Source organism: Boleophthalmus pectinirostris, unplaced genomic scaffold (assembly GCF_026225935.1).
Source record: "Boleophthalmus pectinirostris isolate CB_2022bp ecotype Guang Dong unplaced genomic scaffold, ASM2622593v1 HiC_scaffold_3, whole genome shotgun sequence".
Classification (NCBI taxonomy): domain Eukaryota; kingdom Metazoa; phylum Chordata; class Actinopteri; order Gobiiformes; family Gobiidae; genus Boleophthalmus; species Boleophthalmus pectinirostris.
In genome coordinates this window covers 22,902,635-22,930,401 of record NW_026571299.1, presented here as the reverse complement: position 1 = coordinate 22,930,401, position 27,767 = coordinate 22,902,635, and the positions used below count along the sequence as shown (strand labels likewise).

General features: G+C 40.0%; 1 protein-coding gene across 3 annotated transcripts; it reads left to right on the top strand.

Moving 5' to 3' along the window:
- Window positions 1-25,327, top strand: smarcc2 (SWI/SNF related, matrix associated, actin dependent regulator of chromatin, subfamily c, member 2). 3 transcript variants are annotated; one of them, XM_020923240.2, is made up of 26 exons: window positions 1-127; window positions 1,900-2,019; window positions 2,179-2,264; window positions 2,698-2,779; window positions 3,098-3,190; window positions 3,922-3,991; window positions 4,063-4,132; window positions 4,234-4,309; window positions 5,723-5,967; window positions 7,391-7,515; window positions 7,610-7,657; window positions 8,262-8,299; window positions 8,588-8,718; window positions 9,671-9,742; window positions 9,839-9,952; window positions 11,104-11,257; window positions 11,473-11,583; window positions 11,675-11,737; window positions 12,304-12,562; window positions 13,526-13,687; window positions 14,239-14,300; window positions 14,863-14,977; window positions 15,378-15,541; window positions 16,084-16,218; window positions 16,863-17,229; window positions 20,537-25,327. In XM_020923240.2, the coding sequence occupies exons 1-26, from the start codon at window positions 17-19 to the stop codon at window positions 20,599-20,601; spliced, it is 3,138 nt and encodes a 1,045-aa protein (XP_020778899.2). In that variant the 5' UTR covers window positions 1-16; the 3' UTR covers window positions 20,602-25,327. The 3 variants fall into 3 exon arrangements, with proteins under 3 accessions (XP_020778899.2, XP_055016623.1, XP_055016622.1); XM_055160648.1 differs by lacking the exon at window positions 20,537-25,327 and having other exon boundaries at window positions 2,704-2,779; window positions 16,863-17,565; XM_055160647.1 differs by lacking the exon at window positions 20,537-25,327 and having other exon boundaries at window positions 16,863-17,563.
- The last annotated feature ends 2,440 nt before the right edge of the window (window positions 25,328-27,767 follow it).

The window sequence follows — 27,767 nt, the reverse complement described above, 5'->3', positions numbered from 1 at the left end:
CGTGTCTGCAGCAAAGATGGCGGTGCGGAAGAAAGACGGCGGCCCCAATGTGAAATATTTCGAGGCGTCGGACACCGTTTCTCAGTTCGACAATGTCCGCATATGGCTGGGCAAGAATTACAAAAAGGTACCGGGTGCATGTTTTGTATCCAGGCACCATGAGAGCGGGGCGTGTGTGAGAGGAAAGCCGGGTCAGAGCGCTCGGGCAGCGGCTGTGACAAAGGAGAGGAGGAGGGTGCAGCTCCATAGCTCCAGATGTTTCTATCCGGATAGAAAAGGATGCTGAGCCCGTGGAGGCGCAGGATCAAGCTGTAAAACAGCGCCAGTCTCTGCCTCTAAATGCACACTGTCTATGTTTGAATAGTGGATAATAAAATGTAAAGGTAATTCCTGTCTAAATGGATTAGATCCACGTAAAGTCGAGGCTAGCCTCAGTTAGCTCGGATGCTAGCGCTGTGCACAGATCCAGATGTTGTGCCGCGCATCAGACTGACTGGATCTCGGCCGTCCGCGAAAAAGACACCGTTTTTAGCCTTGTTTCATTTGGAAATGAAAAGATTACACCTCATCGTTGGAGTGAACGTTAAAATAAATAGATGACGCAACATATATTTGAGATAAAATGTCATGTTCGTTTCATCCAAGTGAAGAGAAAAGGCTCCAGACATGATTTGTCCATGTATGACCTTATCTGCCAAAATTTTGGGGCTAAGGAAAATTATTATCAAGCTTGTTGATAAAGATGTATGTGCACAATTACAATAGTGTTAATTGCCCATTATTAATTAATAGCTAATTAATAAACTCATTGAGATAACCCGTGTTATCACCCAGAGCAGACCTGGGCATTGTCCAGCTCCCGGGCCACATCCGGCTCTTTGATTGACTGAGCGGCCCGTTTAAGATCATTTGGAATTATAACATAAACATATATTATTATTTGACCTCATGCCTGGACTGAAACTGCGTTGCTTTGATTTTAGAGGTGTTTTTTTTAAATGACATTATTTGTAAGGCAACCTCACTTTTTCAATGCTCGGTCATAACATAAACTCTTAGCAGTCTGACCAGCTAGTTGAAACAATGACATTTACTACTTTAAAAAAAAAAGAAAGAAAGAAAAGAAATGTAATTCATATTGAGTTAAGCATTTTGGCCTCCACAATAGTTTCTGTTTCTAATGTGGCCCCATGGTAATTGCCCAGCCCTGACCTAGAATAATTACAGCTCAATAAATTAGTTTGAATCCCATCTTCATACAGAGCCTCCCAGTCACTACTTTATAAGTACACATTTACAACATGTATGCTGAGCGCACATGGACATTTGACATCTGGCCCTTGTGTGAGTCTGGCCCCACGCACCTTTGTGATCATATTTATACAGCAGAACAGAGTGTATATGTTAGAGAAATGTGTTTGTGAGCGTTTGTCACACTGGTGATCACATGAGTCCAGCCCTCGCCACACGTCTCCTTTTGAATGTTGCCCTTGGTAAAAAATTATGCCCCCTGTGGTTTAGAGGGTTCATGTTCAAGGTTATTGGGTCATATGTTCCATTGTCCTTCATAAGGCACGTGAATTGTAAAAGGATATAGTGTACACATAGGGTGTTACTTTACTTTGTATTCCAAGGCTTGTTAAAAGGTCATTAGAAGTATTTGGTCTGTCCTTCAAATGCCACTGGGGTAGTCTGTCAGGAGCAGTGGACCCATCTCAAAGAGCATGTTTGGCCCTTATAGTGAAGCTTTTATGAGAGAGACAGAGCTAAGAACTAGATACATGTGTGATACATTTCCCTTAAGTATCCCTCAGGTGTCACTTTTGATCATTCCACATGTGTCATATTGACTGAAATGTTGTGTGTTCCTTGTGTGACCCGTGTGTGATGTGTCCTCAGTACATCCAAGCTGAACCACCCACAAACAAGTCCCTGTCCAGTCTGGTGGTGCAGCTGCTGCAGTTTCAGGAGGAGGTCTTTGGACGCCACGTCAGTAACCCTCCTCTCACCAAACTACCGGTGAGTCTGCCCCCCCCAGTCTGTCAGTACCCCCACACCCCCCTCTCCCCTCACCAAACTACAGTCTGTAACCCTGCTCAGTGAGTCTGTCAGGGTTTTGATTGGGGAGAGGGTCCAATATGGACATTTCAACATTTCCTCTTTTTTCCTCCTCTGTAGATGAAGTGTTTTCTGGATTTTAAATCTGGAGGAGCTCTGTGTCACATCCTCGCTGCTGCCTACAAGTTCAAGAGCGACCAAGGATGGTAAGGCTGTCCTTCCAACTGGTTTAAGAAGATTACCTACCTAATACTATTTTTAATAACACTTCATTCATATAAAAAACAAAGTTTATTAAGAATGATTCAGACTTTACATTGTAATCAATAGCCTAACTCTTAAACCTAAGCCCTAATTAACCCTGAATCATTCTTGATAAACTATTTGTTTGTTATGTATTAAGTCTTTGTTTATTCTTTATTAAGGATATTTAATGTGTAGGTTTTATATTGTGGTACCTTTTTTTTTTTTTTTTTTTTTTTTACCAACAAACGGCAACATTTTGGCAGAATCTATTTGTATTCACAAATGATGAAATAAACTGGTACAGATGTCTTTAAGGCAGTGGTGTTGGCAGTAGAACTGTTGTATTGAGTGTGCTGCTGTTTCGAGTGTAACTCCAGTCTAATTGTCTGGTAGGCGCAGGTTTGACTTCCAAAATCCTTCGAGAATGGACCGAAATGTGGAGATGTTCATGACCATCGAGAAGTCCTTAGTCCAGGTCAGTCAAACCTCTGTAATTACACTTGTGTGTTCTACTGATCTAAATGACACTGTGGACAGTTCAGTGCAGAGCAAATTCATTTACACGAATGAAATAATTCTGTACTTTCACGAAAAACAAGCAGTATTTTGATGAGTAACAGATTGCCAAACAGATTGTTTTCACACTTGCACACTATCAATATTAGGACTAAATCTGGACTAGACCAGAACCAAACCAAGTCTAAAACAGAACTAAACCAGGACAAGTGTGTAGCCCTGATGCTAAAATGAAAAAAATAAAAATAACATCATATCACACATTATTGTCTTCCAGAACAACTGCCTTTCCAGACCGGTGATCTATCTGAGCTCAGACATTGAACCAAAGCTTCTGGGGAAACTGAAGGATATCATCAAAAGACACCAGGTTTGGGACTTTTTCTACATTTCACCGAATAGTTTTTATTTATTTATTTATTTGGGACAGTGCAGTCATAATTAGTCACAGGCAGACATGCAGCTGTTGTTGTGTAGTCAGTTCTAATTCTCAGCTCCGGTCTCTGGTTGGGCTTTTCCCACATTAAACACACATTAACATATATTTACAACAATGCAGTCTCACCACATTCACACACATTCGCATACAAGAGCTATACAAACCAGTATTTACAGAGGCTAGTTTACAAGATTGATCTGAAAAGTCTGACATCATTTGCACCCAGGTGAAATGATGTATTACACGTAATTATTTTTGCAAGGTACAATGTGTAACTTTCTGGTGGATCTGTCTCCTACTTGTCTTCATGGAGATGTTATTGCTTTGTCTTGCATTTCTTCAAGCTATGAATGCCTTTCTATTGCTAAAACTCCTTGGCTCGGCTTCTGCTTGTCTCCATGGAGTTGAGGTTACAATAATAGAGACAATCCATAGAGACAAGCAGATTGCAGCCCCTCCACAGGAAAAGTTACACTGTGCACCTTTAAATCTATAAGATGACAAGAACACACTTGGTTATCCCAGTTTAGATTATCATTGTCTGTTATAGGGATTTTCAAACAACATTTTTATCGACATTTGCCTTATTTCAGATGTAGTGAACCATTCTCTCGCGTGAATGCAGAATAAGTAATTATTAATGCAAAATTCTCTGTTTTCAGGGTTCAGTGACAGAGGACAAGACCACCAGCTCTCATATAGTTGTGCCTATCCCCAGCAGCCTCGAGGACGGTACGATTGTTTTATTTTATTTTGGCAAGTTCTGTCTGAATACTTGAGTAACTTCCCGTTTGTGTTTTTAGAGGAGTGGGTGCGTCCAGTCATGAAGAGGGACAAACAGGTGCTGCTGCACTGGGGATATTACCCTGACAGGTCTGTCCAGAACACATGCTAATGCAGTATTCTGGTGTGTTGATGCAGATGTTGTAATGGTCTTTTGAATATATAGTAAGCATTTGATTAATTCTCTTCAGTTATGACACCTGGATCGCGGCCAGTGAAGTGGAGGCTGCTGTGGAAGATGCCCCCAGTGTAGAGAAGCCCAGAAAGGTAAAGGCATTAAACTGTGGGAAGAACACTGGCTATTTTTGAGAAAATTTACATATGGTTATTGTTTTTAGAGTCTTAATATTACTGTATATTCCGCACTATAGGGCGCACTTATTCATCAAAAAACGACTGCGCGACTTATAATCCAGAGCGCCTTATATATGGATTTATTATTGTGTCTTAGTATGACTTTAGTAAACTACAAAGCCGCTCCACTTGCAGCATTATGGCTCCTGTAGTCAGGAGTAATACATACTGTGATTCCTTTTAATATCAAAATGCACCTGTCAAGAGACACGCTCACAACGCCCACTTTAAACTCAAGATAATTATAAAGTGAAAGTGCGAGTTGTGTGGGAGCAGTAGATGAGAGAAGGAGAACACACATTCACCAAGACAGGGAGACACCGCCGAGCGACTTACACCACGATCTGCCAACGGATCGTGGATGTCTGGTCTAAAGATCAGTATCAACTGTGGTCCGAGCTTTCACCAAGACCCGAATCACCACTGAACTGTCAGGGAACAGTAACCACACTGACTCGGATAATGACGAGAGGGATGTGGTCGTGCTAGACACCGGAATTGCTTAACTGTTCAAACAATTGTGACTTATTGTGAATACTCTTACAATTTAGTGTCTCAGACAGTATTTTTTTTATTTTTTTACGCGTTACAATTGAACGAAGTTGAGAGTTATTGTGAACACGTTAAATAAAGTTTAACTGTTGTGTTTCGTTTAATGCGCCTTATAGTCAGTCCGGTGTGGTTTATATGTGGAAAAAAGTTCGAAAATAGAACATTCAATGACAGTGCGCCTTATAATCCAGAGCCCATATAGTGCGGAAAATATGGTATGTTGAATTTCAGTGACAAGACTGTTTTACTGTTACATTGGGGCCACTCGTCCAAAAAAAGTGATAAAAGCTGTTTTCCAGTGGATTTGTTGATCTGTGTTTAAAATATGAATAATGGTTATAGGCCGGAACTTAAGTCACATATTGGAGTATGTACCTAAGGCTGCAACACTGCAACATATCACAGAACTGAATCTAAATTTCAGTGATACTGGTTGCTATTAGCAGATTATATTCAATGCAGTTATTTTATTAACCTAGTTTCCGCAACAAACAACTAAATATCCTGTCTTATTATCTAAAAAAAACTTTTAACTCCACAACTTATACTTAAATACTGAAATTCTGATTTTTTTTTTTTAAACTTGGACCTTGAACAGAATTCTTTTAAAATATAAACTCCAAATCTAATTACAATCCCAAATCCTGTCAGAAAAATTGCTATTAAGACATTTTTTTCCCAAATTGATCAGCCCTGACCGTTGTACTGTCCCTTCAAAAAACTGTAATTGTTCTATTCACCAGTTCCCATTGTAAAGTTCTGACTTTCTTCCAGGTTCACGCCAAGTGGATCTTAGACTTGGATCAGTACAACGAGTGGATGAATGAGGAGGACTACGAGGTGGGAGAGGGACATCCGAAGAGGAAGAGGATCTCTGCCAAAACCCTGACGGACGAGGTGACCACTCCGGACGAGAGGAGGGACAAGAAACCGGGAAGTGCCAAAAAGAGGAAACGCTCCCCCTCTCCCTCCCCCACCCCTCCCCCACAGGAGAGCAAGAAGAAGAACGCCAAGAAGGGGTGAGTGCATGGCGGATCACTGCTCAAACTGTTAAATAGGATGTTTAAACGTATAATATTCAAAAGCGCTCTGTGGAGTTGGAAGTTTTTCTGCTTGTTTCCACGGTTGGAATGGAGCATCCTGACTCTCTCCTTTGCTCTGTGATGCGGTTGTAAAATCTGGCTTTTATCATTTGCGGCTTTTATCTAAAATTTAAAAAATTTTTTTAATCGTTTATCTTACACTGGTTTCCACTTTGTTTTAGAGTTAATTGAGTTGTTGAGATTTTATTAGCCACTTTAACATGATGTTTGTTAATTGCAAATTCATTGTTCTGAATTAAATCATTCCAAATTAAAATATTCTCCTTCAAGTTTACATGGAAATAATAATTCTGGATTGAGGTTTACATGGAAAACATGTTAAATCACCTGATTGGACAGGATTTACGTCTACCGGAAGAAAACACACACTTCAGCTGCTACCAGCTTTTTTGTCATCTCGGTTTGTCGTTATGCCATGGACACAAACACGATCCAAACTTTTTCCAAAGTAGTTCGATGATAATTGCGCATCAGCTGGAGAATTCTCTCATCACGCATTATGTCTGTCAGCTGTGGAAGAGTGTCGGAGAAGAAAGGAAGAAGACAAACTGAGTGTGAGGCTGCTCTACCTCAGCCCACTCCCACATCCCGCTCACAAATCCAAAGAGACGTGGATGAAAGTCTGAAGCCAGGACTGGTGGATCCGGATCATCCGGATCACGTCAGAAGGGCGACACAACGAGCATGAACTGAAACTCTGACATTATTTTTAACAAGAATAAACGTGAAACATGATCCAGGAATCAATTAACTTGGCTTTAAAATCAGAGACTTTAAACCAGGGGGAACAGGACCTTTTCTGTGACCGGCCCCAAACTATGGAACGCTCTGCCCCCCCACATCCTAACAGCCCCACAGTGGAGAGTTTTAAATCCTAAAACCCACTTACTCTCTGGCTTTTAACACTCCGTCAGTTGTGTGCTAATCAGTGTCTTTTAAAATTAATTGTACTTATTTACTGCTGTTTTATGATTTTTATGGTTTTGCTTTTATTAGCTTTTACTGGTTTTATTGTTTTAAGACTGGTATGACCAAATTTTAGCAATTAACCTTTTTGTTGTCTTCATTTTCTGATCTCTGTGCAGCACTTTGTTTGTAAAATGTGCTATATAAATAAAGTGGATTTGGATTTTGCCTGAATGTTCCACAGTATAGCATTAAATATATCTTTCTTGCAAATTCAATTAATTAAAGTTATAATCCTAAAAACTGGCGACAAAACCATGCATTTTTACTGTGAGCCGACTCCACAGAGCTAATATGTGAGCAGGCAGGGTGAACCTTTTTGTCTCTACAGTGTGTACTCATTGCTCTTGCTCTTGCACTGCTGTGTTTTCAGACCCACGACCCCGTACACAAAGTCGAAGCGCGGGCAGAGGGAGGAGGAGCCTGAGGATCTGTCCAAGGACGCAGACGAAGCTTCACCGGTCGCTCCATCCGACGAAGGAAACCCCGCGAAGACCAGTGAGTATATCCCATCTTATCCAGCTTATGAACAAGTTTAAACTCTTATCTCAGTGTGTCATATGGAAATGTGCTTTTACGTTTGTATTTACAGATAACACCAAAAAAGACTCTGATTCAACTCCAGTGAAAGGAGACAACGGTGAGTCCACACCAGAGCTGCAAGATTCATCACAATCCAAAAGACTTTTTAAATGGACTCAATTAGTAAATGAAAAAGAATGCAATTTTTGAATTTATCTATCTATCTAGCTATATCTCTATTTCTCTATATCTATCTCTGTATGTCTTTATATATCTCTCTATCTCTCTATATATCTATCTCTATCTATCTATATATCTCTATCTCTCTATATCTTCTCTCTATTTCTCTCTCTCTATTTCTCTATATATATCTCTCTATCTCTCTATATATCTATCTCTATCTATCTATATATCTCCCTAGCTCTCTATTATCTTTCTCTCTATTTCTCTATATTTCTATCTCTCTCTATATCTATCTCTCTATATCTCTATCTCTCTCTATATCAATCTCTCTATTTCTCTATATATCTATCTCTATATATATCTATCTCTCTATATATCTTATCTATCTATCTCTCTATTTATGTATCTCTATCTCTCTCTCTCTATCTATCTACTGTATCTATGTATCCCTTTGTCTCTCTATCTATTGGTTTTGTGCATTTTTTTCAGTGATTGTGGTTTTATTTTATTCACAAATCTCTCTTTTCCCATTTGAACAGATGAACAAGAGGACGAGTCCATGGAAACGACAGGAAAGGTAAACACAGCATCCATCTTATGTTTCCATTTTTACTCAGAAAATCCCCGTTGCCACAGCTGCCCTGGGGCTGACCTTCAAAACACGGCTGTGAATCTTGTTTGTTTCCATGGAAATGTTCTTTCTCTTTCCATGGAATCATGCAGGTGACATGCCACCCTCAGAAAGTTACATACTGTATCTTAATCGACTTAATCGGTCAAAAAATTGTTGTCTGTATACACCTCAGGATCTGCTGCCCCCAGATTGCGGAAAGCCCTAAACATATGAAATGTATGTGTTGTTTAGGAGGAGGAGGAAGGGTCTCCCAGTGTAAAGGGTGAACCGGTCAAAACCTCAGATCTGCATGAAGACAACGTGACAGAACAGACTCATCATATTATTATCCCAAGTTACGCCGCATGGTTTGACTACAACAGGTAAAACATCTTCCATCTGATCTTCTCCTTCATCTGACCCTCTCTTCTGCTCCATCTGACATCTCCTCTGCTCCAACTTTGACCCTCCCCTCTGCTTCATCTGTGACCCTCTCCTCTCTTCCATCTGACCCTCTCTTCTGCTCCATCAGACCTTCTCCTCTGCTCCATCTGACCTTCTCCTCTGCTCATCTGATCTGCTCCATCTGACATCTGATTCTCCTCTGCTCCATCTGACCCTCTCCTCTGCTCCATCTGACCTTCTCTCTGCTCCATCTGACCTTCTCCTCTGTCTGATCTCCATCTGTCTGCTCCATCTGCTCCTCTGCTCCATCTGATCTCCATCTGACCTTCTCCTCTGCTCCATCTGACCTTCTCCTCTGCTCCATCTGACCTTCTCCTCTGCTCCATCTGACCTTCTCTTCTGCTCCATCTGATCTCCTCTCTCCTCTGCTCTCATCTCCTCTGCTCCTCTGATCTCCTCTCTCTTCTGCTCCATCTGACTCCTCATCTGTCCTCTGCTCCATCTGACCCTCTCCTCTGCTCCATCTGCTCCATCTGACCTCTCTCTTCTGCTCCATCTGATCTCCTCTGCTCCATCTGTCTGCTCCATCTGACCTTCTCCTCTGCTCCATCTGACCATCTCCTCTGCTTCATCTGACCATCTCCTCTGTGTTCCATCCGACGTTCTCCTCTCTTTTTCCATTTGACGTTCTCCTCTGCTCCATCTAGTTACTCATCTACTTATTCAAATTCCATTCTTCTACTCATACATTTACTCTGTCTAACATGTACATAAGTGGCAAACTGGAGCTGCCCTTCTGCTAGTTTATTTGTATTCTAAACATGAATTGATTGAAAGTTCCATACCTCCTCTTAATCTCCTTTTAGCTAAAGAAAATAACAAAATATAACTGTTATTTTTTTATTTAAAAGTTGTGCTTATATCTTGCAGTGTTCATGCAATTGAGCGCCGAGCCCTACCAGAGTTCTTTAATGGGAAAAACAAATCCAAAACTCCAGAAATGTAAGTATTAGTACACTTTAAATGTTATCAAATGCATTCAGTCAAGTAGTAGTATGTATTTTAATTTTTTGTGACTTTTTAATTATCTGTGAACAGTTACCTGGCGTATAGAAACTTCATGATTGACACATACCGGCTGAACCCTCAGGAGTATCTGACCTCCACAGCCTGTCGCAGGAACCTGGCAGGAGACGTGTGCGCCATCATGAGGTTGGTTTGAGTCATTACGCACACTTTATATATGAATTAGTGAGTTGTTTTGGAAGTTCTGGAACAATATTTTTTCTCTATTCATCATTTCAACCAAGAAAATGACTCAGTTTTGTGCAAACCCTTCTACCCTTTTATCCTTTTTACCTAATTGATTGGAGGGAAATTTTAATGTAAAGGCACACTGTCATTAAATGGTCTATTTTTGAACTTTTTTCACAAATAAACTGCACCGGACTTTAAAGGAAACACAACAGTTGGATGGGTCAGTGGTTTTGTTTGTTTGTCGTGTTCACGGTGACTCTGGGCTTTGTTCAGTTGTGGCGTGTAGGGAGGGTGCTGTCTGGGACCGCTGGATTGTCAGCGTGTTCGCAGTGACTCGGTTGTTCAGTTGTGTCTAGAAGTGGCACATTGCACTCGCGGTTCGTTCCTCTGTTCCGTTCCTCGTCGGCGTGGAGTGATGAGTGTGTCTGTGGGTGTGTTTCACTGTGCGGTCGCTGTCTGCTCCGTGTGTGTTTGCGTGTTCTGCGGGTGGTGCAACTTTGTAGTTTACTGAAGTCGTGCTGGAACACCCGAGTGAATTCGTGTATAGGCCGCTCTGGATTGTGGAGCGTGCAGTCTTTTTTGTTGGGGTTGGAGGCTTAAGAGCGCGTCTAATAGCCTGGAAAATACGGTAAATATGGATTTAAATGTGACTAAATAGAAATGTTTAAAGCTCCACCTGTGTAAGGTTTTACCAGAAAAAAATCATTTTTGATGTTTATTGCACTGAAAAACATATTTTCTGTGAGTGGGCTTGCAACTCTTTTTTTGGCCTGCAGCGTGGCCACCTCGGGCTTGTTTCCATGGAAATGTTGTTCTTTTGGCTATAATATTCCACAGTAGAGATAGAATGTATCTGTCTCAGAAGAGAATATGCTGAAGTACAGATCAGAAAGTTACATACTATCAAAATTAAGATAAACTCAGTAAAATTTAGATGTAAGTGGTTTTCAGATTGTAGAATATGATGATGTTATATTCCCAGATGGGGGCAAGAGACAGATTCAGTTGTATTTCACTCTTCATAAAAGCACAATATGTTCTGAACAAAACCATCATTTACAGTGTATTCTTCTCCTCCCTCCCTCTCTTTCTCTTTCCTCCCTCAGGGTCCATGCGTTCCTGGAGCAGTGGGGACTCATAAACTACCAGGTTGAGTCTGAGAGCCGCCCCACCCCCATGGGCCCTCCCCCCACCTCACACTTCCACGTCCTGGCAGACACGCCCTCCAGCCTGGTGCCCCTGCAGCCCAAACCTGCACAGGTACAGACACGTCCTAATATACTAACAAAAAAGTTTTTTATTAATACTCTTTAATAAGATGGCAAGTGTGACAAATGGAAGTGTTAATCCTTATGAAACAATTTCAAAAGTGTACTGTGAATCTTAATTTAAAAAAAACAAAAAACAAACTACAACCCAAAAAAACTTCAATGCATTTATTTTGATGTGCTAAAATTAAGTGTTTGTTCTTGTAGACTCCAGCACCAATCATGTCGTTCCCTGAAAAAGTGAAAGACAAACCCACAGATCTGCAGAACTTTGGGCTCCGAACTGACATGTACAGCAAGAAAACCAACTCCACAAAGGTATGACACAAGCAGGAGAGACAAGCTGAAAGTTTGAAAGTACATTGATTTGTACAATGAAAAATTATTCATATTTTTGGTTTGATTTCAGAGTAAGAGTGGAGCCAGCACAATGAGGGACTGGACAGAACAAGAAACACTGCTATTACTGGAGGTAAATGACCTTTAAGTCTGTCCATTAATATCCTATCAATAAGTAAACAAAATATAACAAGATAAATAAATATAACAAGAGAGAAAAGCATGTCTGATAACAGCAGATTGTAATGCAAATCGTACATCTGGAAAGTAAAACATTTTACATGTGTCTCTGCTCTAATTAACTTTTTCTGTGGAGGTCTGCAGTCTGCTTGTGTCCATACTGTATATCTCCATCCAGAAGTTATCACTTTGGCTGGAATAGTTCACAGTATGGCATTAAACTTATCTATGGGTTACCACAAGTGATTTTTACTACTAAAAATAAACATTACTTTACACCGGGTCCTTTCTCCACAGATCTGACTGGTAACATCCTTTGGAGATAGATTTAATAGTGCACCTTTAACATGAACTGAGTTTTTTTATGCTGTGTGTTCAGACCACTGTATCAAAATTGTCAATCAGATGATCTACAAATGTATCACTTCATATGTTTGCAAGTGTCCCCATAGACATACGCACATAACACCTCCAACGTGATGCCACTGTAATGTTTAAATGAACCTACCTTCTCGTCAGGGTCTGGAGATGTACAAAGACGACTGGAACAAAGTATCGGAGCATGTGGGCAGCAGGACCCAGGACGAGTGCATCCTTCACTTCCTGCGTCTGCCCATCGAGGACCCCTACCTGGAGGAGGCCGCTACTGCACTGGGCCCCCTGGCGTACCAGCCCGTGCCCTTCAGCCAGGCAGGAAACCCCGTCATGAGCACCGTCGCCTTCCTCGCCTCTGTGGTCGACCCGAGAGTGGCATCTGCTGCTGCCAAGTCTGCTCTGGGTACAAACCTCTGCTCATGTTACTGTGTAGTAGTGTGTCACGATACTAACATTCAAATTTGATGTTGATATTAAGAAATACTACAGCATAAAGATACCATAATGATACAATAATTTTTTTCTGTTCCCATGTGTCTTATGTGTGTAATGGTCAGTGGTGCAGTAGGTTCATGTTGGTCCATGTGTGTATACTAGACTATGTGCTCTTCTACTTGTTCTGATCCAGCTCAACATCATTCCAAAGACATTCAGGAAAGGTTCATTTTTGTGAATGTGACTTTTCAGTATTTATACTTGTTCAAATGAGGTTCTTAGTTTTGATTCTAGTTTTAGTATCATTTCCATAGAACCTAGCATTCTAAACAGGCCTATACTAAATGTAGCAATAGAACACAAGAAAACATTTGAAGAGCTTGAGGTATAAAAGACATTTTGGGCTTTCTGTTTTTATTCTTATTTGCAAAAAAAAAAAAGTCTTTGGTTTCTCGGCTCATAACCACAAGATGGTGCTTCCATAACCAACTGTCCATGGGGTTCAGAGTGAATTAGCACTGGAGGAAGATCAATAGAAATTCAAAACCAAATATAATTTAAAGGAACTGAGTTTAAGGTCATGTATATTTATTTTTTTTATTTTTTTATTAAATTGTTAAAATTTCATATACATGACCTAACTGTGGCCTCAGATAAAAGGTAAAATGTAGCCTTTTCTAACTACAAATAATGCTGATTTATTCTTATTTACAAAAACGCTGGACATGGCGGTCTAGTTGTTTATGTTATGATTTGGTGGTTTTGTTTCTCAAGATGATCATCCAATGAAAAAACAGAACCCCAGCACCTGCACCAATCCTCTGCAGCTAAGTGAGGGAGTTCTGGAGGTTCTGAAGAGCCCTGGTCTGTCCGTATCTCTGTTCCACTATGTGTCCAGTGTGTTTCATGTGAATTGTTGTGTGTTTTTCAGAGGAGTTTTCTCGTATGAAGGAGGAGGTGCCAGCTGCTCTGGTGGAGGCTCACGTGCGGAGGGTGGAGGAGGCGGCGCGGGTCAGTGGGAGACAGGACCCTCTGTTTGGGCTGGAGGGGAGTGGCATCGCGGGCACTGCCATGGAGGAGGGTGAACGGACAGGTACTATACACACAGCACACAGGAGTATATAATATGAATATAAATATCCTCTGTCTTGTATACACAGACAATCATACAGAAGCATCAGTGTGATAAGACATGAGTTTGAGCTGCTTATACATGAAATAGTAAATACATTCAAGAAGAACAAGACAGACTAATCATTTATTAGGCAAAAATTCAAATGGTCTGAGGCACTCTGTCTTTGAAGTTTGCTTGATTTTTGTTTTAAAAGAGTCAATGAAAGAACTTTTCTACTTCAGGTTTTGTTGGGCAGAACAAGCACACATATTCAGAACAAAATTTTATTATATCCTTTTTTTATTTCACCACTTTGATAACTTTAGTAATACTGTAAGCAGTAAGTGTAGTTGAAGCACAATGAATGCAATACAGTACAATAATACAACAAATACAGATAAGAATTGCTATTGTTAGTCTTTTGATGAAGTACCCGGTTTAAAAATGACAAATCACCTTTTTTCTTGTTTGGATTCTTGTCATGTCTCAGCGTTTGATTTTAATTACATTTATTTTGATTTTTTTTTTAGAGGAGAGCAATGAGGAAAGCAAAACTGAAACTCCACCAGCTGAAGAAAAGAAAGAGGCAAAGGTATGGTTCTGTACAATGAAATATTTCATTAGAATGTATTTAAATGCTGATCTCCATGGGGATAGATAAGCTTAATGCCATCCCAAGACTCACGGGTCTCCAACCTGTAGCTCAGGAGCTACCAGAATCTCTGCACTGTCATTCAGTGAGCTGGCCAAAGTATTTCTGAATTATACTGTGCTGAATAATACTGTTACTAAAAGAGCAAAAATAGTGAGTGAGTTATTTTTGGTATTTTAGGAAATAGTAAAAAGGGAAACTGAAGTCATGAGACTTTATGTAAATACTGATGGCCTAGTTTTTCTGCATAAATAGAGTTGCATGAACTCCCCCTGCAGGTGTAGTCTTGTGAGTTCAGTTTGGGTCAGATCCACGGAGGCACAGAATAGTATTGAGAGCTTTTGCCGTGCGGTCTTTTTAGTCGACTAATTGATGGGCAGTGTATGTCTTTACTGCTACAAAGGACACAAACATGTGACTGTGAATTCAGAACAGATCGAACCTGTACTGTATTTTGTGTTGTGATGTTGGACCAACGTAATGATCCATGATGATGTCACAGGAAAACAAAGACGGAGGAAACGAGGAGGAGGACAAACAGCCAGAGAACGGGAAGAAAGAGGAAGAACGGAGAGAATCGGAGGGAGAGAGAGACACAGAGAAGACAGAAGCTGAGGGTATGAAAGGGGTGGGGTTATGTATTTAACCAGTGCAAAAATATACAATATTTATTTTATAGTGTTTGTTCAGGATATTGTTATTGATTTGAATAGTTAGAATTTATTTTTTTGTAAATAAAAAAATCACATTTCAAGAAAAACTAACAAACAAAAATGCTATTAAATTATTAATAATAATATATAATTAAATTATTTTTCCCTGAAACATGAATCATAGATGCCTTCAACCTATTCCTGCATAGGCCAACTAACTACATAACATTTTTCTTTAACATGTATGTGCATAATTTATCAAATCTAAATAATTATTCAGTGTTCAAGTTGTCTTTACTCTAGATATTCTGTTTTGATTTTAATTTTGAACAATAAGTATTGAAATGTTTTTTGTTTTTTTCAGGTGATGGAGAGAAGGAGAAAGAGGGTAAAGAGAACACAGAGGAGGCACAGAGAGAAGGAGAGAGTGAAGGAGAGAGGAAGACCAAAGTGGAGCGAGAGGTCGGGGAGGGGAACCTGGCCACAGCCGCTGCCTCTGCTCTGGCCGCTGCTGCTGTCAAAGCCAAGGTAAAAACATCACTACATTATATTTACACTGGACTGTGTAGAACAGGAGCCAGTGATTTAGGACTGATCCTTAAGACGGCTCTTCAGATTTACCCAACAGTGATGGACGGATCGTCTAATGCAACAAATATTTAGAAACTTTAGAATACAGATAGATCACCATTATAATCTTAATCTTAACATCCCGTGCAGCCATGCACTCAAACTGCAGATGATTTGAAAGCATCTTAATAATTATAACAATATACTGTACAGCTTAAGACGCCCTAAGCATTTTAGCATTACTGGATAGCTACTACTACTGCCACAGCTGCCCTGGGGCAGACTGACATAGTAGGCAATGTGAGTGTCTTGCCTAAGAAGAACACAATGACACTTTCCACTGGTGCCCCACTGTGGGATTGATATTCCCAGCAGTCTCCATCCAAGTCCTGACCAGGTCCAGCCCTGCTCAGCGCCTGAGATCAGACATGATGAAGCTTTCTAGAGGTGGTCACTGTTGAAGTGCTCATTTATTCATGACATTGTTATTATCTGTGCAGCACCTTGCGGCGGTGGAGGAGAGGAAGATCAAGTCTCTGGTGGCTCTGCTGGTGGAGACTCAAATGAAGAAACTGGAGATTAAACTGAGACACTTTGAAGAACTGGAAACCATCATGGACCGAGAGAGAGAGGCTGTGAGTAAAGGGACAGTACTCTTCTTCTGCTCATAATGGATTTGTAAATGCAGAAAATACAGAAAGTTTAAAATAATTTAGATGAAACTAATTCTAGTCTGTGATTATCACAATTGTTATCTAGACCAGGGTTGTCAAAAGTATCAAAAATCAGATAGTCTAATCTAATTAACTACATAGTATGCCTAACCCTACTAGTTAGTGTTAGTGCATATTAATATATAAACTAAAATGTTACCAGATTTACAAAAATTACTTAATTTTTTTTCTTTTAGGGTTAAAAGTATTGAAAATCAGATACTAAACAAAACTAGGACTGAATCTAGCCTTCATTTGAGAAGGTATCAATACTAAAAAAAGTCCAATTGACAGACAAAAATTAATCTTTCCTGTCTTTAGAATATACACACATGGACAGTATAGTACCTACTGCACCAGTGAGAATTACACACACATAAGACACATGGGAATAGAAAAGAAAATACTACCATTTAATGTGGAAAATCACATTGTATCGTCTAAAGAAAGAGCATTTTTAATGATCAGAATCAACATCGAGTATGAAATGTATTCCTTAGTATCAAAATTGTTTTTTAAATGTTAGTAGACACACTATTTGATCATAAATGCCACGCTGTGTCCAGTTGGAGTACCAGCGTCAGCAGTTGTTGGCCGACCGTCAGTCCTTCCACATGGAGCAGTTGAAGTACGCAGAGATGAGAGCGCGACAGCAGCACTTCCAACAGATCCAACACCAGCAGCACCAGACAGGGACCCCCCACGGACCCGCACCCCCAGCCGGAGCCACCACGCCCGGGCAACAGCAGCAGCAGACCACCTCCTCCTCTAGCTCCACACCAGCTCCTCCGCCTGCCCCCAGCCCAGCGCCCTCTGCCTCCTCTGGCACCGCGACAGAGACCGGCGCCCCTGGAGCTCACACCAACTCCCCCTGCCCCCCCGGACACGCCCCACCCAACCACCCCAGCGCTGGAGCCTTGCCCTCACTACATGGTATGTGTATCTTTGGGCAAATTCATATTTATTTAAAAGTATTGTTTAAATATAATCAAAATCATTTCTTAACTAAGTTGTCTAGGAGCCACCACCTGCTTGTCTGCATTAAATGTATCTGTCTTACATTCAATACAGGCTTTTTTGTTGCTACTGGTGGTGCAACTTCCATGTCTCCATGGAAATAAATACAATACTGTGGAACATTCCAGACAAAATTACATATGCATGGAGACAAGCAGATGATGGACCCATAAATTACATAGTGCTGCTTAACCCTTCCTGACATACTGGGGAATATGTGTAATATAACCGCACATAACTTTCCAACCATAAATGATAGAAACTTACTGAGAGTTGCTGCTTTCCAAGCATATTTGCGGTATTATCCTACATCACACACGCGGCATGATGATGCAGGGAAAACAAGTGTCCAGTAGGAACTTTGTTTTCTGCCAAACTCATGCTCTCCATCCATTTTGATTGGTCCAAACTTTGCCAAAGAGTGTAGTGGGTCAAAATGGTGGATGCTCTGAGCGTCTGCGTTTGTAACAATTGAAAAAGTCGCTCTAAGTGCAGATATTTCTCAAATAAATGGAAAATTATGAATCTTGATCTGTGTAATTGTGCATCTCTTGCTATTTTTATTTGAAAGGTTTATTTCAGTCCAAATGTAAAAATCCAAATGTAATAAACCCCATGGAAATGCAGGAAGTGGCTCTGTGTCCTGGACCTGACACCAGCTGTTTCCATGACTGACACCAGGAAAGTCATGGAGCCATTGCACTTTTTTTGTTTTGTTTTGAGGAAATAAGGAGATTTTGAGTTTTACTTACAGACTTGATATTTTGCACATTTGGTGCTAAGGCTCAAAATTAAGCATTTGTCCAAAAAGTTGTTTATACATGTTTGCTGTGTGTTTTATATGAAAGAGTGTGAATTTTATTTATATTTCATTTATTTATTTATTTTTTTTTGTATTTCTGGTCTTATATCTTTTATTACAGCCACATGACACAACTACAGCAGCAGATTGTGAAATAACAGGTTGTAGTAAAAAAAAAGGACTGTATAACACTTCATTAGGGGGTAAAAGGGGGAGTTTAAACAGCAAAATTAAGAAAAAAAATTCAGGTGACAAATGTACTAAAATTATCCTTAGGTCTGGGAGGGCTTTTGCCTTGCCGTCCCTCTCTCTTCCCTTCTCTTCTCTCCATCTCCTCTCTCCTTGTCTCTTTTGTACTCTCTCTCTCTACTTCTCCTATTTTTTGAATTATTTATTTTGCACCTCTATATAACATATAACAATAAAAAAAAGCACACAGGATAAAAAAGTTGTTGCCAGAATCCACCTTATGAATAGATTAAAACTGAATATTATAGCTGTGCATTACTAAAAAAATGACATTTACATACCTTAGATTAAATTCATTTGATTCAAACATGGATTAAAACACAATTAAACATCCACAATTGAATGATTATCAAACATTATTCTGAAATATCAAACATTTCCTTAAAACTCTTTTTTTTAAACAACATTTCTGCTGCCGTCACTAACCAGATGAGTGTTCAGTCCCTCCACTGAGAGTGGAGTGACTGAATAATGAACTGTAAAGCGCTTTGGGTATCTTGAAAGGCACTATATAAATGCTATCAATCAATCAACCAATCAGATGTGAAAACCGACTCCAGAGATTACAGCCTCTGGATCAAAGCAAAACTGAGCTCTTGATTTTACAAATTTTGAATGAAAATTACAATTTTGATGAGTTTTGTATCTATGAATCTCTGCATTGGTTTTAAAGTAAAATGTGAAATGTTTAGGGATCGTAGCTGTATTACCATATTTTCCGCACTATTAGGCGCTCTGGATTATAAGGCGCACTGTCATTAAATGGTCTATTTTCGAACTTTTTTCACAAATAAACCGCACCGGACTTTAAAAGAAACACAACAGTTGGATGGGTCAGTGGTTTGGTTTGTTTTGTGCGTTCACGGTGACTCTGGGCTTTGTTCAGTTGTGGTGTGTAGGGAGGGTGCTGTCTGGGACCGCTGGATTGTTGGTATGTTCGCAGTGACTCAGTTGTTCAGTTGTGTCTAGAAGTGGCACATTGCACTCGCTTTTTTGTTTTTTTTCCTCCGTTTCGTTTAGGGATGGGCATTTGATTAAATTTTCTTCATCGATCGTCGGGAGAATTAATGATCGTTTATCGATTAATCATTAACGTTTTTATATTAAAATTATCATCATTATTATTACTATCTGCACTACTAATCTGCATAAATAAATTCAACTTTACGACATATAAACATAACCACTCTAGAGCCACATCAGCCCATTTGACATTATAATGTGTTTAATTCAGCTTTGTGCAAATCTCACAGAAAAAAACTTAAAACTACATGGCTCATTTGCTTAAACTAAGAGAAGAAAAAAAAAAAACAGCTCTTGTGCGCTGATGTGACACGACTCAGTGGAATACATTTTAGTGTGACCATATTTACATTTGTCAAAACCAGAACCCCGTACAGGGGGTGGGGGGTGGGAGGTGGGGACTCGTCATCGACATTGCGCCACTCTCACCTGGCAAAGCTTTTTCCCACTGGACACCGAAACATATGTGCTGCTTTGTCCCGAACGCAACGGAAAGCGTGGAATTGCTTGTACAAGTCATTGTTAAATACGCATTTGCGCTTCGGCACGTTGCAGACCGACCGACTGTGTCTCGCTCCTTCTGAGTGCAGAGAGCTACATGTACGGACCCTTGTTTGGTCACGCTACGCCCTGCAACCTACATTTTTTTTTTTTTTGACGTTTGTCGATTAAAATGAACATAATCGATGAAATTCTTAATGATCAATTATCGATTAATCGACTAATCATGCCCATCCCTAGTTCCATTCCTCGTCGGCGTGGAGTGATGAGTGTGTCTGCGGGTGGTGCGGCTTTGTAGTTTACTGAAGTCGTGCTGGGACACCTGAGTGGATTCGTTTATAGGGCGCTCTGGACTGTGGGGCGCGCGGTCGTTTTTTGATGGGTTGAAGGATTATGAGCGCGACCTATAGTGTGGAAAATACGGTATAAAGAACTTTATAAAAATACAAATTTACTTCCCTCTGTCCTCTCTTCTGCTCCCTCAGTCTCTCCTAATCGTTGTCTCCTCCTCTTCTCCCTCATCTCCTCTGCTGTCTCCTCTCATCCTCGTCTCTTCCTCCTCATCAACTTTCACCTTATTTAAAATAAACATTTCTTCATTTCACTTTTCACAGATTTCTAACTCCATATTCTAATCTACATTTCCAGAGCACCATGGCCCTCACCCTGGAGAGACCCACCCCCCCAACGCTCCCGTCCCGCCCCCTCAGTGAAAACAGCAGGTTGGAATGAACTTTGACCTTTGACTCCTGCCTGAACCCCTCCAAACGAAGATGTTACCAATTCAAGAAAAAAAAAAAAAACTATTCCACAATTTACTCCACAAGGGACAAATGACGGTAAAATTGTAACCTTTTTTTGGATTTTAAAAACACTTAACCCAGTATTGATTTGAATAAGCTACCGAGAGGGTGACTGGTCCTTCGCTGTTCGGATCGCCTGGTTTTATCCATATGCTGAAACTCCAACAGGACTCAAATTTCCAGTGTTTTCGCCAATTTCCGAAAGGTACGAAATATGTAAGTTATATGCACTTTTAATACGTTTACTTCGTCTCAATGTAAGGCTTGAAATATCGATGAATTTGAACTTAAGCACTTATATTATTATCATTGTATTGTCTTAAAAAACTTGGATGGTTTACTCTCATATAGTGTTACATGGACAGTGGCTCTACAGGGTCTAATGGTCGCATGTCTAAAAATGAAGCTGACTCAAAGTTGGTGTGAATGCAGTTTGAAATAAGTACTGTAAAAGTAGTTAGGATAGTTTGAATCTTTTGTTGCCCTCTAGTGGTACTCTAGTGTAATACATGGGAAAGATGTGAAGGTATTGACAGTGTATGTAAAGCTGCGATTCTCAACTGGTGTCGTCAGGGCTTTCATAATTCATTTTGGTAAAAATGAATTATAATGTTTTACAACTGGCCAATGCTGGACTCTTCTCCAAATCCTGCACTATAGAACTTTTCCACAACAGCCGGAAGTCCCATTCTGTAGGGTTAATGCTTTTCTATGGCAAAATGTCTGTGGAAATATCTCCTGTATTCTCCACAAGAGAATACCAGATCTTCAACCAACACATTATTACAGCCATCAGTTTTCTTCTGCTTATTCGAGGGCAGCTGTTTAAGCAGGGTGTCCCAGACTTCCTTCACCCTGGACACTTCCTCCAGCTCCTCCTGGGGGATCTTGAGGTGTTCCCAGGCCAGCCCAGAGACATAGTCCCTCCAGCGTGTCCTGGGTCTTCCTTGGGGCCTCCTTCCAGTGGGACATGCCCAGAACACCTCCAGGGAGGCGTCCAGGAGGCATCAGAACAGATTCCCGAGCCACCTCAACTGGCTCCTCTCCACGTGGAGGAGCAGCAGCTCTACTCCGAGCTCCTCCCGTGTGACTGAGCTCCTCACCCTAACTCTAAGGGAGCGCCCAGACACTCTGTGGAGGAAACTCATTTTGGCCACTTGTATTTGCGATCTCGTCCTTTCGGTCATTACCCAGAGCTCATGATTATAGCTGAGGGCAGGAACGAAGATTGACAGTAAATCAAGAGCTTTGCCTTTTGACTCAGCTCCCTCTTCACCACAACGGTCCGACACAGCGACCACATCACTGCCAACGCTGCACTATCACATTAAAAATGTAATCATTGCTAAAGATACATATGAACTGCACAAATCTCTCAATCTTTGCGAATATCTATATCGTGAGAATATCAGTCTGACTGAACAAGTTACTTATGTTTTATTCATTAATATAGCGTTAGTTTTGCTCAGAAGTAGTTCACTAATGCGTCGTCATTTCTTTCTTCTCTTGATAGTTGTGGATAAATTGTTCATGAAGAATGTGTATCCTTTGTGGAGCTTGTTGGTTGCAGATTTGGTGATGGGGCAGATTTATGAAGCTGCTGGAAAATACGAGTGACATTTCCAGACATTTTGCCACAGAAAACTATTAACTGCAAGTTCCTTCTTGCATTTATTTAAATCGCATTTTTATTGCTCAAACATCCACTGAAAATCACCTCCTCATAGATCTGACCTATAGCTTATCTTGGGGTTGGGGGTTTCCTTTTGTTTTTTTGAAGAGGTAGAGAAATGAATCCCATACTGTGGAATATTGCAGGTAAAACATCTCAACAAGCAGATGGTGGACCTTCTATCAACAAGCAGTTAGCATTTTATTCATAAACAGTAGGGGTGGGATGAGACACAATTTTCATGAGACATGACACCGTAAGATCAAGTCTATGAGAACGAGACAAGACGAGATTTTGACATAATTTGGAATGAATAATAAAAAAATGTTGTCTTGTGAGTTCTTGTGGCACGAGATCTTGTTCCATCTTTAATAAACAGTGATTCCCACATCTGAAATTACTACTTTAACTCAAATATCTCATGAAATTACAACTTACTACCAAACATTTACCATTTTGGTCCTAACCCACCAGTTGAGATCACATGCTCTGATGAAACTCTTATCTGAATCATTTCTGGCAGCATTTAAGAAGTAGAATACTTCTGTGTGGAAGGAGTTCGTGGAGGAATGTAGTTTGACAGATCTGGTATCTAACATGTATTTATTCATCTACCAAATGTTTTATACTCTTGTTTATCTATTGGACAGTGTTTAGGACTAGTATTTTTGGTGCATTTTATGTCGGGGGACTTGTTCACTAAAGAAAAAGAAAGCTAAGCTTGCACCTTAAACCGCTGACAATGAAGGTTACCATGCCAACAGTATCCTCATGTTTATATTTTAATGTCCATTTTATATGATTTTTTACATGGTATCTTGTTACATTTGTAGTATTACTTGTGAGTGAATGAGTGAGCATGCCATCGATATCTGTAAACTGTATTCCATTCAATTTGATTTGAATTACAGTGTCAATATTACAGCAGTCAGACATAACATTATGACCAGTTCATTACACACACACTCTTAATGTGTGGAATAAATATCAAATACTGCACTTATTCGGTTAATCCTAGTCCTTGGTTAGACCTGCGTTAGACCTGGTTTAAACCTGGTTCGGTACTGGTTTAGTCCTGGATTTCTGGTTTTAATCTTGGTTCCCAGTCTGCAGTGGTCAGTTTCCGTCCGAGGTGCTCAAGACCTGGTTAGTCCTGGGTTAGGCTTAGTTAATTAAGTTCATGATTAGTTTAGGTTTAGTTGTGATTTAAACCTGGTTTTGTCCTGGATTTTTCCTGGTTTAAACCTATTTTAGTCTTTGTTCCCAGTCTGCAGTGGTCAGTATCTGTCCCAGGTGCTCAAGACCTGGTTTAGATCTGGGTTAGTCCTGGGTTAGGCTTAGTTAAGTTTGTGATTAGTTGTGGTTTAGTCATGATTTAAACCTGGTTTGGTACTGGTTTAGTCCTGTTTTTTTCCTGATTTAAACCTGTTTTAGTTTTGGTTCTCAATCTGCAGTGGTCAGTATTTTATCCGAGGTGCTCAAGACCTGGTTTAGATCTGGGTTAGTCCTGGTTTAGGCTTAGTTAATTAAATTCATGATTAGCCTAGGTTTAGTCCTGGTTTAAACCTGGTTTTGTCCTGGTTTAGTGCAGCTACTGGAGGGGATACGTTGCTCAGAGTGGTCATTATTTATAGTCCATGGTCAGTCCTGGGTTAGACTCAGGTTGGGCATGATTCAGACCTGGTTCAGTTCTGGTGTGGTCCTGTAAACCAGTATAACAAGTGGTTTAGACTTGCTTAAGACTGGGTTTAATGCCGGATTAATCCTGGGTTAGTCCTGGGTGAGTCCGGTCTTGGTTCCTGGTCTGCAGTGGTCAGTATGTATCAGAGGTGCTTGTCCTGATTTAAACCTGGTTGAGTGTGAAGTTAGTCCTGACTTAATCTCAGGGCAGACCTGGTTTAGACCTGGTTTTAGTCTTGGTTCCCAGTCTGAAGTGGTCAGTATCTGTCCGAGGTGCTCAAGACCTGGTTTAGATCTGGGTTAGTCCTGGTTTAGGCTTAGGTAAGGTCATGATTAGTCTAGGTTTAGTCCTGGTTTAATCCTGGTTTTGTCCCGGTTTATTGCAGCTACTGGAGGGTGTACGTCGCCCGGAGTCATTATTTATAGTCCATGGTCAGTCCTGGGATAGTCTCAGGTTGGACATGACTCAGACCTGGTTTAGTTCTCGTGTGGTCCTGTAAACCAGTATAACAGGTGGTTTAGACTTGCTTAAGACCGGGTTCAATGCTGGATTAGTCCTGGGTTAGTCCTGGGTGAGTCTGGTCTTGGTTCCCATTCTGCAGCGCTTTTTAGTCCTGGGTTACTCTTGGGTCGGACATGGTTCAGATCTGGTTTAGTTCCAGCTTAGTCAAGGCAAGGCAAGTTTATTTGTAGCACAATTTGTACACAAAGTCATTCAAAGTGAAGTCCTGTAAGATAAGAAAGTATAAGAGGTGGTTTAGACCTGGTGTAGTCCTGGGTTAGACTTGGTTTATTTCTGGATTTGTCCTGGTTTAGCCCTAGTTCAGTGCTTGGTTAGTCCGGTCTTGGTTCCCAGATTGCAGTGGTCAGTATTTATCAGTATCAGAGGCACTTTTTAGCCCTGATTTAATCCCGAATTGCAGCCTAAACTCCGTCTATAAATGGTTATAATGTTATGTCTGATTGTATTTTTTGTATGTCAAACTTTCAAATTATGAAAAAAAAAAACTTTGTTCGGGACGTGACTAAGAAGTGTCATAAAATATGAAACTTTTCCAGTATCGGGGCTCAAGCCAAAACCACAGACTTCTTTTACTCGTGTTCCGTGGACTTTGTGAAATGACCTAAATGTCTGTTCAGTTGTGTATGTTTTTCACTATGCTGAACGTAGCAGTTATCGCATTGATTCTAAACTGTAGTGAATTGGTTGGAAATCATTCTGGCAGTTTGTATCAAAAACTGAAACTGCAAAAAATAATGGTTCAAGTTTTAAATAAAAAATCATGGGAAAATTTAAAAAGTGAAAAGGAGTTTGTTTGTTTGTTTGTTTGGTTATTTGTATGTAGATTCATACACCATTTGAACATGTTTTATCTGAATCCTAAAAGATTTGTAAATGACATTGAAAACAGTTACAAGATCTTTGGGAAATATGTGCAGCATGAAACATATAAAACTTTGTAACCTGCAAGGGCTGAATATGACACTAATCCCACAAACAATATCCTCACAAGTGTTGGACAAAGGTCATTTTTAAAATCAAATCAAACTTTATTTATAAAGCGCTTTCATACTAAAATGTAACGCAAAGTGCTTTACAGTGATTAAAAACAATCCCACATTTCCATCCATCCACCCACCAACCCAACCCCCACAGCTGCCTGACCCCACACAACCAAACAACCCACACACACATACACACTAACATGGAAAAATACACAAAACTACACATAGTAAAATGTGAGGCTGAATCCAGGCGAACCAGTTGAGAAAGCAGCATTAGAGGAGCCGTCTACACCAGGAGCAGAGAAACGTCCACCTCCACCAGGAACCACCACAGGGCCCAGAGGAGAGACGAAGCCCAAACACCAACTCTCCACCAGGAGCCCACGGGACAGACCCCGACAGCCACAGCCGACCTCTGCTCCTGATGCAGAGGCTCCTACAGAGGAAACACTGGAAATCCTAAAAATATGCCTAAAATAAATAAATAAATATAATAAAATGAATACAATAGAAACAAGTAAATGTTTTAACACAGAATCATAGAAAAACAAGTGAAATGATGATTATGTCCTTAAACTTGATTGCTGTGGTGTGTGTGTATGAGAGTGAGAAAGAAAATTATCACTGTGTGTGTGTGTGTCTCTGTGTGTCTGTGTGTGAGTGCGTGTGTGTGTTTTTGTGTGTGTGTTTTGTGTGTGTGGTGTGTGTGTGTGTGTGTGTGTGTGTGTTAGGCAGCATGGGGGTAAACACAGTAATACAAATCTTGCATTACAGCCTTAAAAAACATAAGACATATCACTCTTCCACTGATCTCACAGTGAACATACATCAGGCTGTGAAAAGATTTTTACTCTGCAAAATCCTAATTATTACAAAGGTCTATATTGACTTGTAATATTAAAGAAAAAGAGCTATACACTTCTGTTTTTTTCACATGCCTCAACTGAGAAGAAGTCATATCAAGTGCCCTGGTACTTGTAACTGGCCTCAATATCTGCTATTGTTCTCTCTGGGTTTAGTAGTTGTTTTGCCCAACTGGTAAGTCACTGAACTTTCACATGTGTGATCTGGGTTCAAGTCCCCCTTTTGACTCTGATTTTTATTTTATTTTTTTTACTGCAACATATAATTAAAGAATAGAAACATTACATGGAACATACAAAGAAAATATAGTTGATCATGCAGATTATCTGTAAATGTCATGCAAAATGTTCACTTTATCTTTACTAGTTTTTCATAATATATTTGTATGAGAAAAATACAAAAGGGGCGACTTTCAGGAGTAAACCACACATGACACATATTAACCTTATATAAAGATTTGCTACAAAGACAGTGGTAAACATTTTTTTTCCATATGGGTTGGGACTTGCAGGTCGTGACTTGGACTCAAGTCAGACTAGAGTTACTATTTTTAGGACTTGAGACTTGACATGATAAAATGGACTAAGACTTGGGACTTGATTCAGACTTGAAGCCTGTGAGTTGAGAAGACTTGATGCTTCTCCAACAAAAACAAAAAAAAGTTTTTAGAAAATACTTTTCTCTTTTCAATTGATACATGTCGTGAATTTTACATGAACAAACTAGAACATGACTCCCACTTCTGTTTGTTACTTTGGATGTAACTGAAGTACTGTGATGTGGTATCCTCAAAAGTACTACAGTAATATACAGTACAATACAATAATATACAGAGTACAGTAAAACAGAGGGAACTACAGAGAACTACATGACAAAAAAGCACTTTTAAATGTGAATTCTTTCTGTTCTGATCATGTTTCGCTCTAAAATCTATTCTAAAAATAAAAAAGACATTTAAAAAGGAAACATTTGCATTTCTTCAACTCTATACCATGACTTGATTTGACTTAAAATTCATATAAATTGTAAAAATCTAAAGACTTGAAATTACTTGAAGCTCAAAACAACGACTTGGTCCCACCTCTGGTTAATTCCGTACTGTTGAACTTTCCTGGCAAAGCAATGACATCTGTGTGAAAAAGAGCAGGTGCTGGATCTTCTAGCAGAAAAATGCAGCTTTAATATTCAAATCATCTCAGATTGGTTTCTTCAGGTCACGCTCTCCTCTTCTGTGTAAAATGGAACTCCTTTCCAATTCCACGAGCTAAAAATACATTGTCCTACTTCCAGAACACTGCAGTTCTGAGCGACTGTTCTGAATTTGCTTCTATCGTCAAAACATTTAGGTCAAAAT

Excerpts from the sequence above, each read along its gene's own strand:
- smarcc2 (XM_055160647.1), top strand. The coding sequence starts at position 17 with ATGGCGGTGCGGAAGAAAGACGGCGGCCCCAATGTGAAATATTTCGAG. Across the intron at positions 3,992-4,062 it reads CCCCAGCAGCCTCGAGGACG|AGGAGTGGGTGCGTCCAGTC; the intron begins GTACGATTGTTT and ends TTGTGTTTTTAG. Across the intron at positions 14,301-14,862 it reads AAGAAAAGAAAGAGGCAAAG|GAAAACAAAGACGGAGGAAA; the intron begins GTATGGTTCTGT and ends ATGATGTCACAG.